Source organism: Pungitius pungitius, chromosome 7 (genome assembly GCF_949316345.1).
Source record: "Pungitius pungitius chromosome 7, fPunPun2.1, whole genome shotgun sequence".
Lineage (NCBI taxonomy): Eukaryota > Metazoa > Chordata > Actinopteri > Perciformes > Gasterosteidae > Pungitius > Pungitius pungitius.
Window position 1 is genome coordinate 14,620,537 of NC_084906.1, and position 13,348 is coordinate 14,633,884.

Consider the following 13,348-nt stretch of genomic DNA (forward strand, 5'->3'; position numbering starts at 1 on the left):
GTGCTAATTAACAGTGTCAATGGTGACAGGACTCTAGCTTAGCCCATTGATTGTTTCAAACACGTTACAGTGATTCAGCTAGAAAGGGGGGGTGGGGGGGGGGGGGTTGGATTTTAAAAAGAAATGTCCGTTTATCACTTCCCGAGACCTATAATGCCTCGGTGTATTGTGTCCCCGAGATTATTCAGCCAAAGGCATCTCTCAGCATGTTCGTTGACCTTTCCTCGTCATTAGAGAATGTAAAGAGGGTGGATCTTGGTCAAAAGCATTGAATAACTCATCAGCTGCGAGGCCGCGGGAATACTAAAGGGTTAATGGCTTCTATTCGGGGCCTTCGAGGCTTTACCCTTAAGCACTTGCATTTCAATTCTTCAGTTGCATGAGAGGCGCTGAGGAGGGGAGCGCTGAACCGAGATAGCAGTGAGCTGCGCAGGACGCGTGCCCGGGGGGTGTGCGTGTGTGTGTGTGTGTGAGAAAAGGTGCATCATTAGGTGTCAGCAGCAGCACTGCGGCCATCAAGCACTAATGCACACATCACTATAAACACACACACACACACAACCAATATTCATGTCAGTGCTTACGACTGTGTGTGTGTGTGACCATGGATTGCACTCTTCATTTCCCTCTAGGGGAGTGTATCACACATGGCCAAGCCCGATCCAACTTGCACTCAGAGCCTTCGGTTTTAGATGAGAGCTGGCCTCTCTTAAGCAATGCCAAGGACGCCAAAGAGCTCGGAAATCGAACAGATAGAAGTAACCTTATTTAACGGCCAGACATCCAAGCCATTTCCCCAAAGAGAATGTCATTTCTGAATGTCACGACCTTTTCTAACCGCGTTTAAAAGACCTCCAAGGTCTAAAAGGTGTGGTTTGTCAATACAAAGATTTTGAAGACTCGTGAGGCGCAGCTAAAGAGGAAGAAAGGCGGTGCATATGCTCCGCTTTTTAAGACCTGCTTCATTGCAGATACTGTCATCTGTTGTAGGGCTGGATGAAATGTTTTTCTTGAGGCTTGTGACAGATTGAAGCAGAGTGTGCGTGCGTGGAAGTGTGTGTGTGTGTGTGTGTGTGCTAGATGGACTTAAGTGCAGGACCACACCGCTTTAATAGCATAAACAGAAAAGAGAGAAAATGCTTTGGGGGTCCGTGTGTGTGTCAGGATGATTTAGTGCGCATGGTTGTTTCATTTAGTGGGTGATGGGCAATGTGGCCTGATTTAAGGGTTGGGGGGGAAATTGTCGTGAAGCGAAGCTCTTTTTTGTCCAGCCGTCTCAGAGACAATTGTCTGGCAGCGTGAAACACCACCGTGCGGCGGCACACCCTGCGCCCCGCAGAGAGTTCCTCCTGAGAGGGCAAAGGACCGGACTCGACAAAAAGAAGTAGAGAGCGGTTTGAAGACATGGTGGAGAAGAACGTGGGGAAAGGCACATGATCGATATCCGACCGATTTAAATGTGACACAAGTGCGGTCAACGGGGCTCATTCATCGCTCTGGGACAACCGACACGGAACAATACCACCACCGGTGAGTCCTGCTGTCCCCTTTCTTCACCAGTAGGATGCTGCATACAAAGTGGAGACGTTGGGATTCAGAGGGCCTTGAGTTTCGGGTTTTCAGGCCCGAGCTGGATGAGATGCAAATCAGCAGTCAACGCGTCTGCGTCTCAGATGACTGACAGGCATGTCCATGCAAGTGCTATAAGTGGGAGTTAAAGTTCAATCGATGGCGCGCGCTCAGGAGAGCTCTGTGCAAACCAGCCAACTGGACGCCGTTAAACACATTACTGAATGCACCTTCATGCATTTTTTACATCTATGTTGTAACTGATCCCAACCGGATTCGACACATACAGTATTAAACATTTAAATCTGCTAACAACTACATTGCACTGTTAGTTGTTATATATGTAGGTGGAGCTAAAGCAAGCTATACATGGCATTTGTATAGCGTGTATAATATTCATCACCGCAAACAACTGAGGAAGGGTTGTCAGGTGCCGATTACTGAGACAATATGGACAGGAATATATATCATAATATAATTCTACATTGCAACATGGATATTTATTGGAAATTCTATTGAGAAACTGTAAATAGTCAGATTTCTTTCTTTCTTTCTTTTCAACTGCTACTTGACTCCATTGTTATATACTTACTACTGTATGATTCAGAATTCATTTTTGTTGCATACTTGGGAGGCAAGAGGTTAAAAGGTTCCTTTTGGAGTCAGTGGGCACATTACGTTTATGCCTCAGCCATCTCCCACTCAATGTCAGTCAGGGCTTGTTTAGAATGGGCAAACTAATTGCTGTGCAATTCCCAACACTTATCACGGAGTGACATGTAGGCACCCCGTGCCTCTACGATTCAAACACGCAGGGAGAAGACACGTCATGGGTGGGAAGAATTCCTGCAGTTCAAGTATTATGAGGATAGTTGGCAACAAAGACTCAACCCCTCTGGCACAATCACATGAAAGACCAGTAATCTGTTGGCAGCCAGCTGTCGTAAATGAATATATATGAAACCACACAAGAAGCTGCCGGGGGGGGGGGGGGGCTGACACCCCCAAGTCAGAGGGGAAGTTTTGCAGGAAAGAGTTGGAATTCAAGTTGCCTCACAGAAGCTGTGTGATAAATCCTCAGCGTACACAGTACTGTGAGGCAGTGTTAATGGAAACTATAATTATATTCTCCACTCGACAGAAAATTCAAATGAAACGTTGTCCACGCATGGAAGTAAAACATTTCAGATATAAGAATTAAGTTCATATACAATCCCCCCCGACTTCAAATTTTCCAAAATAGTGTCAAAATGGCAGGGATCAACCGCGAAAAAGTTACCGGGCAGATAGATTCAGAGGTGATTATATTCTAGTATTTGGGCACTGATGGACTGATGGACCTTGTTTCCAAGGTGGTCTTCAGCTAAACAGACTGGTTGCAGTATTCCAGTTTGACACAGTGCAACGCACGCGGTGGATTACTAGAACAAAGGGAGCAGGAACGGCATGAAGGTCTGTGACCCACCAGATTCAGGGTCAACTGTAGGAAGGAGTTCAATCAGCTGAGTGTGGAAATGACAATTGCAGTTACTGACAACACTGACTATATTGTTTAACTGCGAGTTGACATGGTGTGTTTATATTATGTGATAATCAGGTAATCCCTGGGCCTGTAACCATAGCAACTATACAAATCAAACACGCCGGCTGATGGAGCTTCAGAATGGCATTAAAGCAAACACGCACTGAAATTGCAAATAGAATTATGAGCAATTATTATCAATGAAATGACACAAATTTGAATGATATGAATATGTATTATTATGACTTAAAAAACCTGTTTTGAGATTTAGAAATCACAGAACCCTGCACATTCTACTTGCAAGTCTGAATATGCAGTTCAGCTGATGTCTTAATGAAAGCTACCGCCTCAGCACCTCGCCCCTCATGCGCTGAATACAAAACCCGAGAGTGATGCAGTGGAGTGGAGATAGTGGAGATGTAGTGGAGAGCGTCCTAACAACTGAGCCGGGCTTCAAGAGTGCAGCTACTGTATTTCCAAGGGCAATGACAACATGTCCACAGCTTTTTCTCCATTACCGCTAAAAGGGCTCTCTTTTTTTTGCTTCAAAATTACACCCATTTAACTCTGCTGAAGAGTGCTCTCACCAGAGATGAGAGCGAGGGAGGACCAAAAGCAGAGCAAAGTGTGAACCCGTTGCAGATCTACAAGTTGGGCAGAAAGACATCTTTTATGATTTACCGCAGCCTCTACTGTAAGTGTGTGGCTTTCTTCGAGCATCCTCCTTAATGCACTGACCATTAGAGTCTGTCCGGAAAGAGAATATACCCTGGTGTGTCAATTATAGACCAAGACTGAATCTCCGCAGCAGCCATTCGTGGCCATAAAAGGAAATGACTATCCATTTTCTGCTCCAGAAAGTCTGATGTCGGGAGCACCAAAACTCATCTTTCCAGCTGAATTATCTTATTAATCGCCCCCCACTGCCGTGGCGAGAGGGCCAATTAAAGTTGAAAAAGATTTGAATTGACAAAAAAAATACATGTCCATTTCACAACCATGTCCCTTTTGGGGGCTTTTCTTCTTACGGCGCAAAACTTTCAACTCAGGACTAAGATCGCAGGGTTTGAGAACAATTTGTAAATACGACATCAAAACTGGAGGAGGATGTCACAGACCCGCAAGCGCCAACACAATGCATGATGTGCTTTGATCTTCTGAGCACGGTAGATGTGTGAGATTTGATGATTGGCAAACTGAAAAGTTATGCCTGAGAAAAAGAAAATAAGTGACAGCGACAGGGATAAAAGCGCCGCCTGCAACGAGAGCTCTGGAATAAACAGATAAAAGAAAGAAGACTATGGCACAATTATTAAAAAAAAGGCAAAGGCTCAGACAGGTCTCAGTTTTAATACCCACCACCAGTATCATCCTTACAACTACTGAGAAATATCCATGAAAGATAAGAAAGAAAAAAAAAGGAAAGTGTGAATTTGTTTTCTTGTTCTTCTGAAGACAGCTATTTTGTTTTGTGCGTTTCTTCTTTGTGTGCGTGGGCCTGACGGCATGACCAGGTTTGCATTTAATGGCCGACACTCCTGAGGAGACGGGAGGTGAGGGAGATAACCAGAGGCAAAGAGGAGAGCGGTACATGTGGCAGCGAGGGAATGAGCTGGAAACAGAGAGGCAGAGGGACTCGGGGAGATGTCTGGTAAGAATCGGCTGAAGGGACGGGGCAGCACGGACATTTGTATCTGAGGCCGACAAACAGGTGAACAATGGCTAATATGACGGCTAATATGGAGAAAACCATGTTTGTACTATACATATTGGAGGGAAGAGACGTAAAAAAAATGGGCTTTCAGACCAAAATTAGTTGTGAATGGAATCGGAGAAATGTCAGGGTATATTCTATTATTGCTAATCCAGCTGTCCTCCTAAAATCTGAATGAAATGCTTCACTTTATGCTGTATAACCCTATCACCTATTAGTAGTAAGTACGTTTTATGTAGGGATTGAACATGGCTCTTTGATTTAAATACCTGCCTGGGATGCAAACCAGGAAGTAAGTGAGTCCACAGTATTCTTTCATTTGAGCCTCCAAAAGCATCAACTGTTTTATGATCTGTTCAAAACTTTGTTTGATGGCCAATCAGTTTAATAGCACCAAATGCATTGCATTAAAGATTATAAGTATATTTTTGTACTAGTAACAAAGTTTGATTCTTTTTTTCTTCGGTTTTGTGTATTGCAGCAATAGAACAATCAATACTAATCACTGAATTTTTGGAGGCTTACATAAGAAGCATATCTTAATTGTTTCACAATTAATTAACCAAAGCAAATAAACAGAATAAGACCTCACTTTGCTTTAAAGCACCCTTCCTAGCACAATAAAAGACAGAATCTATGTAATTCTCGTTATCTCGCACATTTAACTAATCAGTATTAGCACTCAGAATGTGTTTCGGGGCACGGTGATAAAAAGCCCAGGCAGCCACAGCAAAAGAAAAACTAACCCGCGATGACTAATATCACACTAACACTGAGTACCAATCAGCCAAATAGCAAAAATAACACTTCCCTTGATTCATACTCATTAAAATGAATTACCGAGAGAAAACAGAAGATTGAACAGCAATCATATTCTGTGCTATTAGAAAATCTAAATAATGGCCTCCATTTCATGAAAACATATATGCTGTTACAAAAAAGCACATGTTATAATTAGTTCTGCGAAGTGTTCAAATGAATTTATTCTAGAAATACTACGGTGCACTCAGGAGCATTATACAAGGTCGTTAGTAGTCTTATATATTGCTGGAGAATTATATTTTCCTATTTGCTTTACTTTCATTAGGCATTTAATATTGGGGCAAAGGTGGAAATGTAACGACACCCCTTCTGACTGGAGAAGCTCACGGCCTTCAGTTTCACAGGAGAAAAGCCCATCATACATTTACATTGTGCAGGGATCTAGGGGTCAAGGATGATAGATGACATGCCATCTGCTTATCAGGCCCCTCCAGCGATGAACGTTGGACTTAGCTCTTGGGAAAAATGAAGGTCAGCACATCACCTTAAAACCAACTGTACGGGACGGCGGTTGGGGGGGGTTGGGGGGGGGGCGTGGCGACGAGAAGTGCCTGTAGACGGTTTGCACGGCTCTTGATCATACCACCATAGAGCTGATAATAAAATGCACGGCCAAAAAGGGATTATCTGTAGCTGTAGCTCAGTATGTCTGACGCCAGGCATTCTGAGTAAAGAGAGAGCAGTCTTATTGCTGTTTTCTCAGACATGGACCCCAGTGTTAGCTAATCAGTGAGCGATGTTCCATCCTATTGAATATTTCATAAGTTTGTTGTATTTATAATGTCATTAGCTGGGGGGGGGGACTCGGAGTACATCAACAGTCACATTAGCAACTGTATTGTAATTGCCTCTGGATTAAAGTCCACTGTAGCACTCCTGGCTTGTCCCTTTTAGGATCTAGTGTGTGATTCTATTTGATTTACCTGGAGTCTGCTTATCTATCACCCAAAACAGGTCTGCAAAGAAAACACAGTGATGTGTTCCGATTGGCTTCACCTGGAGTGAAACAAAAGACTGCCGGATCTATTCAGCTCAATCTCTCCTCTCCGCCGAAATACATAAATACGTATTATTAATTGAGGGCACACTGTGGCAGCAAAAACATTTTATTGTTTATTAAACTAAAGTTTTTCCTTCAGTGATTTCACAGATATTTTGTGAGTATTTTCCTTTTTCACGGAGCACCGATTAATTCAGGATGACCTAGCATGCAGTAATAACTAGTGGTCCATGTGGACATGAAGCATATGTTGGAGCATATGTTGTATATGAATATATTGCACATTGAACCTTGATGCACCACTGCAGGGCCCAACAGCAGGACCCCTCACTCACTTTGTTAATCGTCAGTATTTTAGACAAATGAGCTCAGTTCAACATGTCGAATATATTGCAGAAAATAAATGAAGATGTTTTTTTTTTATTTTATCGGTTCTGCTGTTGAAGCTTTGAAGTAAAAAAAAAATGATAAGAACTTTTGTTTGATGCAACACCATACTGACCAACCGACAACGTAAAGATGCTGTTTAAAACAAAAAGAAATAGAATGACCATTAAAGGCTGTTCAGTTTCCACAGGACGGGGAGCCTCAGTTGAACTGGGCAAACATCTGAGAACTTTCATTTAAATATAAAATGATACTTCAAACTGTTATCACTGTAAATTCCCACTGAGGCCAATCAGGAAAAAGAATTGTGATAAAAGGTATGTAAAAACTTTAATACACACAGCTAAGATGCATAATGTATTAGGGCCAAAGTTAGAGAATGTTTCTGCAGTGTTTTGAAAAACAGTCAGCTGCAGATTTAATCACTAAAGTAATGCATTGTTTTAAAGACAGAAACAGTTTGAGTAAAAAGCAAAAAAGATGAAGTTGTTATTTATTTTAGAAGCCTTCGCACAGTGTAAGATCGCCACAAAGTGCCTTAAGGTCCGATCTGTACACAGCAAATAAGGATACCTGACCTAAAGTAATCTTCCAAAGAAGACATTACCCCAAATGTATATACAAATGAGCTATTCTTTGATTAGAAGAAGCTTCACATGCTCCCTAATATAATTCCATTAACCCAGCTCCCCGAGCCTTGGGGAGCTGAGTGAGTGACTTTCCCTTTTTGGATGACTTTGGAAGAATATTTAATAAGGTAGATTAACTTTGATGTTCTGCTCCGGACCTTGAATAAAGAACGCGATATGACCTACTCTCATTCTAAATCAATCAGAAAATAGTCTGGGATTGTGATGTGATTTTCAAACAACACAACAAAGAGTAAACAAGTCTTGCTCCATCATGGATGCGCTCAACACGAGTCGATTCATATTCTCCACTGAGACACCTTTATTAATGTCTCCTTCATATCTCCCAGTGCTTCATGCTGGGCTGGGTTAGCTCCATCTCTGAAATGATACCAGGTGATAGATAAAACACATATAATTATGAAGTCCTACGAGAAATGAGGGCTGGGAACAGCATAAATAGGGGAGCAAAGTAGTGTGTCGATCATCCTCACTTAGCCACGCTGAGGCTGCTTGAATTGTGTTTACTTGGGAGTTGACACGACACGTGGGAATCAGAGAGTCACGCGCACGCTATGTATAATGCATGTCGTGTCCCTCGAACCAGTGGCACTGTACGCCGTGCCTCGCAAAAGACAAGAAATTGGACTCGGTACAGTGTTAAGAACATTGTTTTTCCACTGTCAAGTGATTTGCGGGAATAAACAGAAGTGAAAGCGTGTGGGAGCAGATGCTATTATCACAGATCTACATTTCATCGGGATGGCAGGGTGGCAACCAGCCAGCTGCTTTGGAGTATTGGATTAGTGCTTCACATTTAGGTAAATGCATACAAAACCATATGCCAAAGATAAAAAAAAAAGCTCTAGACCTTAACTATTAACAAAACGTGGTGTCTACCATTTAAAAAAAGAGCCAGTTTCAACTTTGTTTTGGCACAGGAGATTCTGTCGTGCAGCAACACCAGATGGTTTCTATTTCTGTCTTTGGTTCCCTGACAAGTGTGAACATATCTGGATGACATTGATGAGATAAGATACGAAATCACTGGAGAGGATACGATTTTTTATTGACGCCCTGGAATGAGTGTCAGGGGTCTTTACGGAGGAGAATAGAAATTCAAAAACATCAACAGTAAAACATCCGTGACCTGTTTGATGTCTGAAGGATATTATGCAAAAATGCAAATGTTTGTGCCGACCAGTGCTGGCTGTAGATTCATATGAAATATTCAGATACGAGAGGGTTGTATATCTTCTCATCTAAAATGTCAAGCTATTTATTTTAAATAACTAGTTCTATGTTATCAGCAGTATCATTGAAATACGAATGAACATTTTACCATATTTGTTATGAAGTTTTGGTATTGTATCTTCAACAAATGTAGAAAAAGGACATTTCTGTGTGATTAATGAGGGATGTGAGCGGTGAGTGTGTCTTTCTGAGTGGGAGTGTGGGAGTGTGTGTGTGGGAGTGTGTGTGTGTGTGTGTGGGGGGGGGTCACAGCTGGCTTGAGTGGTCACAAGTGAACGCCTGAAGCACAGCATCTTGCTCTTTGGTAGGATGAGCTTGTGGCTCAATGTGGTGTCCATCTGCCACAGTTCATCATCAAGAGAGTGGGAGTAGTCATTCAGGACGGCGTCCATCACGTCCGTCATCCTCCTCGCTGCTCCCGCCCCCAGACCGCGCAGGTCCAGCTCGCCCAGAGAACGTCCGGACCGGTTTTCTGGCATTACCGGCCTTCCTGCCGCCCCCACAATTGATTCGTCATTAGCCTGCTTTTCTTGAATTTAAATTCAGTGAGGTTTATACTGTAGCGTGGTAGTTTTGTGACACCTTCAGCTTCACACAGCCTTGTCAGGGCTTGAAGAAAATAGCCATTAGATACGCACTACTTGCTTTGAATATCAAAGAAATCCATACTGGATGCAGTGATGCAGTGGTAGTCTAGTTTCACTCAATCAAATCTCATGAACAGCTTAATAGTTACTCTTCTGATTAGTAGACACATCAGAATAGTAGATCAATTTAAAGTGCAATGTCGTTATTTTGTGTGTCACACTTTAAATGAGCAGTGTACACCATTCAGAGCATTAATGTGAATGTGAATGCTTAAAACCCAGATGCTTCGTTGACGTGTAGCTGTTTTAGCATCATTAGCTCGGGCCAATTCTCGTTACCATTACCATGCTGGGAACCAGGAATAGGAATAAAAATGGTCCCAATCCCATATTAGGCATCTTCAAGTCAATTTCACCATGTAACTTCTGGAGTTTTGAAACTAGCTAAGAATATGTACTCCCTCCGACTTGCATTATTCACCACCGCTGGCTGGTAATACGAGTTGGAATTATTGTGTCTTAGAAAGATCAAAGTACACAAGCTCAGAGTAAAAAACGTTCTAATAGACAGACACATTATCATTTTAGCCAACCTGAACGGATACAACTGGTACAACATCACGGGTTAGATACAAAAACACAATGACTGATGTTGCCTGTTAATTTTCTTTTCTTTATGTAATTTGAATTTTTTTGTCATTTGTCATTCCATCGACGGGCTGAAACATGCACTCCAAGTGCAGTGAAGGGTGAACGATGTTTCCACCCCAAAGATCTGATTTGCTTACCTCGCCGTAGAGAATGTCATTCTTTAGTTTGGAAGCACACCGTCCCAAAGTCATTCACAGGGGGAATAGAAGCAGATTTCTTTCACTGATCAAATTAATTATCAACTTCATTAAAGAACGGCAGGGACGAAGAACCCTTTGAAAAAAAACCCTTTTCCAAGCCATTCAGTGGAAGGGTGCGGGGTACCATCCGAAAATTAACTTGGAACCAAACAAGATCAGTGGGTCGCTCAGTGAGTTTATCTCCACAATTGAAGCCAGTGGTGTTCCTTTGGACCATGAAATTGTCATTTGTTCTGGAGGCGTTACATTAAACGAGAGTTCAGGGCCCCGCATAGGACTGCCGGTTGCCGCTGTGCTTATTTTGACTTGCTATCTGACAGAATCTCCATGGATAATTATATTCGGCTGAGATAGACAGGTACAGAATGCAGGCGGACATGTGCTAATCCAGAGCAGTGTCTCCACAGAACGCCAGTGGAATACGACAGCGGCCATCCACGGAGGGTGGAGGAAAAGTCACTAAAGAAAACCCCACAGAGAGAATCCCTCATGCAGCGTGAATCGTCTCATGTGACCACGAGTTACTGCAAGTGCAACCGAGCATATTTGAATATTTCAGCCTGTTTTCATTGTGCTGGTTCGTGCCAGTGAGAGCTTTCCTGTGTTAGTGCACGTGTTTCTGTGCACGTGAACATTATTAAGCAATAAAAATTAATGTAACCGGCATGAGAGATTACATCCTGCGAAACCATTACAGAAAGAGCAAAGACAACCAGGCAGAGGGGATTACTCTGGGCTGGAATGTGGAAGCGGCAGAACACAGAAAGAGAGGGAGAGGGGGGGATGGGGGATGGGGGGGGGGGGGGGGGGGGCAGACAAGGGTGACATTGACAGTGTAGCACTGACAACAGCACTAGCAGGAAATCAGGTTAAATAGGGTGGCAGAGCGCCAACTGATTGTTCTCAAAAGAGGGAGGAACAGACGGAAGGGAGAGAGAGAGAGACAGAGAGACAGAGAGAAAGAGAGAAAAAGAGAGAGAGATAGGAAGATGAAGACAGAGTGCAAGTGATAAAAGTACAAAGAAAGCAGAGATTCCATCTTGCAGACAACAAACCAAGGGCCCGTTGCCACCAACAGCTTCCTGCCACTGATGTATACGGCATTTAGGCAGCACTAATGATCGGCGTTTGTGGTGAGGAAGCCAGGGAGAGAGAGAAGTAGAAGCCATCATGAAAAGCATCAGACCCAGAGGCCCATGGAACAGCCACTTTGATGACGCGACTGTGTGCTCCACGTGGGGGTGGTGGTTGCGTTTTAATGAAACGACGGCAGGCTGTTGTGATGACATAGGCTGCAGGACGTATATATATATATATATGTGTAGCCAGGCTGTAGAAGCCAACCCAAAATATACAGAACAAAAACAAGGAATGCAAATCAACGAAATAAAAGGACATACAACGAAGCTGTACACCCAGCAGGCATTCCAGCCAGCCAATTGAAATAAATCAAGATGGAGGAAACAATTTCAGCTCAGGTTAGTGCGAGGTGGCGGACCTCTTGGCTGATCTGGTGTACAGCATGGTGACATATACTGACCTGGGCTTGAGACAGCACTAGTGGTGGTGGGTTCAATAATTGCTACAGGGGAGGAGAAGGGGTAAAGGGGAGGGGGAGGGAAAGAGGACATTCATGTATTATTACCAGAATGGAGACGTAAAATAAAAGTAAAAATGCATGCAAGGACAAAAGGACAGGGAATGGAGGCAAGTCCTCTCCATGCATTGGGGACCGCTGTCTCTGCGGCGAGATGCAACCGCCACATAAACAATACCCTTTATCCACCCAGTTGCCTTTGCATTTGCATGGGTCACTGACATGACAAAAAATGAGGGGAACCAGGGGCCCAGGGGCAGTGCAGACGGGCTCGTGGCCTGTGGCCGCCGCCTTTTGCTATTTATTGCCTCACAAAGGCTCATGGATTTCATTTCCAGTAGCCGCCTACGACAGGATCACATGCCACGCATTCTTCACACACCATACTGAAGCAAAAGCCAATAATGAAAAAAGTATTTTGTCATATCAATTGGCAAAATAAATGTTGCGGTTGACGGATGATAACATTTACAGTAGCTGCTTTTGTTTGCCAAGATTGACACAGGGCGAGACGTCCTATCTTTGAAAAGGTAAAAGCAGTAGTAGGTAAGGCTCACAATGGCGTCCACAGGGGTCTTAGGATGAAGAATTATTTTGCATCATTGCTACATGGACTTTATGATTGGGTGAAAAAGCTAAATCACGCTTTCGGTATACTAAATACTCCTAAAATACTACTAAATAACACTTCCTTGATACGATGTATTGGCTCAGCTGGCTTGGAAGCTTGAGCAAGGTGGAGGTACCAAAAAACCAGTACCAGGCCGCTCTGCCTTTGATCCCTCTGCGGGCGGGACTCAAGGGAACCGCTCTCATTACCTCATGAACTGGTTGCAGGCTGAGCCACTGGTGGCATCTGGGAGAAGGAATAATGTCCAGTGTGTTAACTACTTGAGCTGAGTGTGTCCAAAGGAGGACAGCAGCTTAGGATCTAAAGGACCTTCTTTACTTTAGAAGTGCATGAGTAAAATGTCACACCGAGTAGATCATGTTTAGTCATATTCATGGATAGCCACACGTGTTTAGTCAAGAATGGATCCTCTATCAATAGACTGATGAGAGATGCAAAGAGGTAAATAAAGGTAATAAAGGTAAACATTTTGACATTTTTTTGCAAAAATAATTTTGGTGTTGACAATGCTATTGTTACCAAGGAATCGAAAATGGCTGAGCCAGTTTACTTTGAATTGCTGACCTCCAAAGCTCAAAGCTAAATCCACGCTGGTCAGCAGCATCAATTATTGAAAGTGGCTTTGGTGTACAGATATAACTGCCCATTCAAGCTAAAGTGACAAATAAATAAATAAGCATGGCTTTTTGTTATATAAATAAGCCTTTAATTCAGGAAAAGCCCATTCGGGGATAAGAATCTGGGGTCTGTGGCAAAGCTGCAACTCAGACTCAAAGTGATGCACT

At 43.1% G+C, this 13,348-nt stretch overlaps 1 protein-coding gene across 3 annotated transcripts in view; it reads right to left on the reverse strand.

The window, feature by feature from the left end:
- The window catches only part of negr1 (neuronal growth regulator 1), a 121,546-nt gene that overhangs the window by 12,631 nt on the left and 95,567 nt on the right, over positions 1–13,348 (reverse strand). For 2 of the 3 annotated variants that reach the window (XM_037468790.2, XM_062563254.1), the window contains one exon: positions 11,876–11,917. The exons of the other annotated variant lie outside the window; for it this stretch is intronic. In XM_037468790.2, the coding sequence (XP_037324687.1) occupies positions 11,876–11,917 (42 nt within the window). The remainder of the gene's footprint in view (positions 1–11,875; positions 11,918–13,348) is intronic. 3 annotated transcript variants of the gene reach the window in all.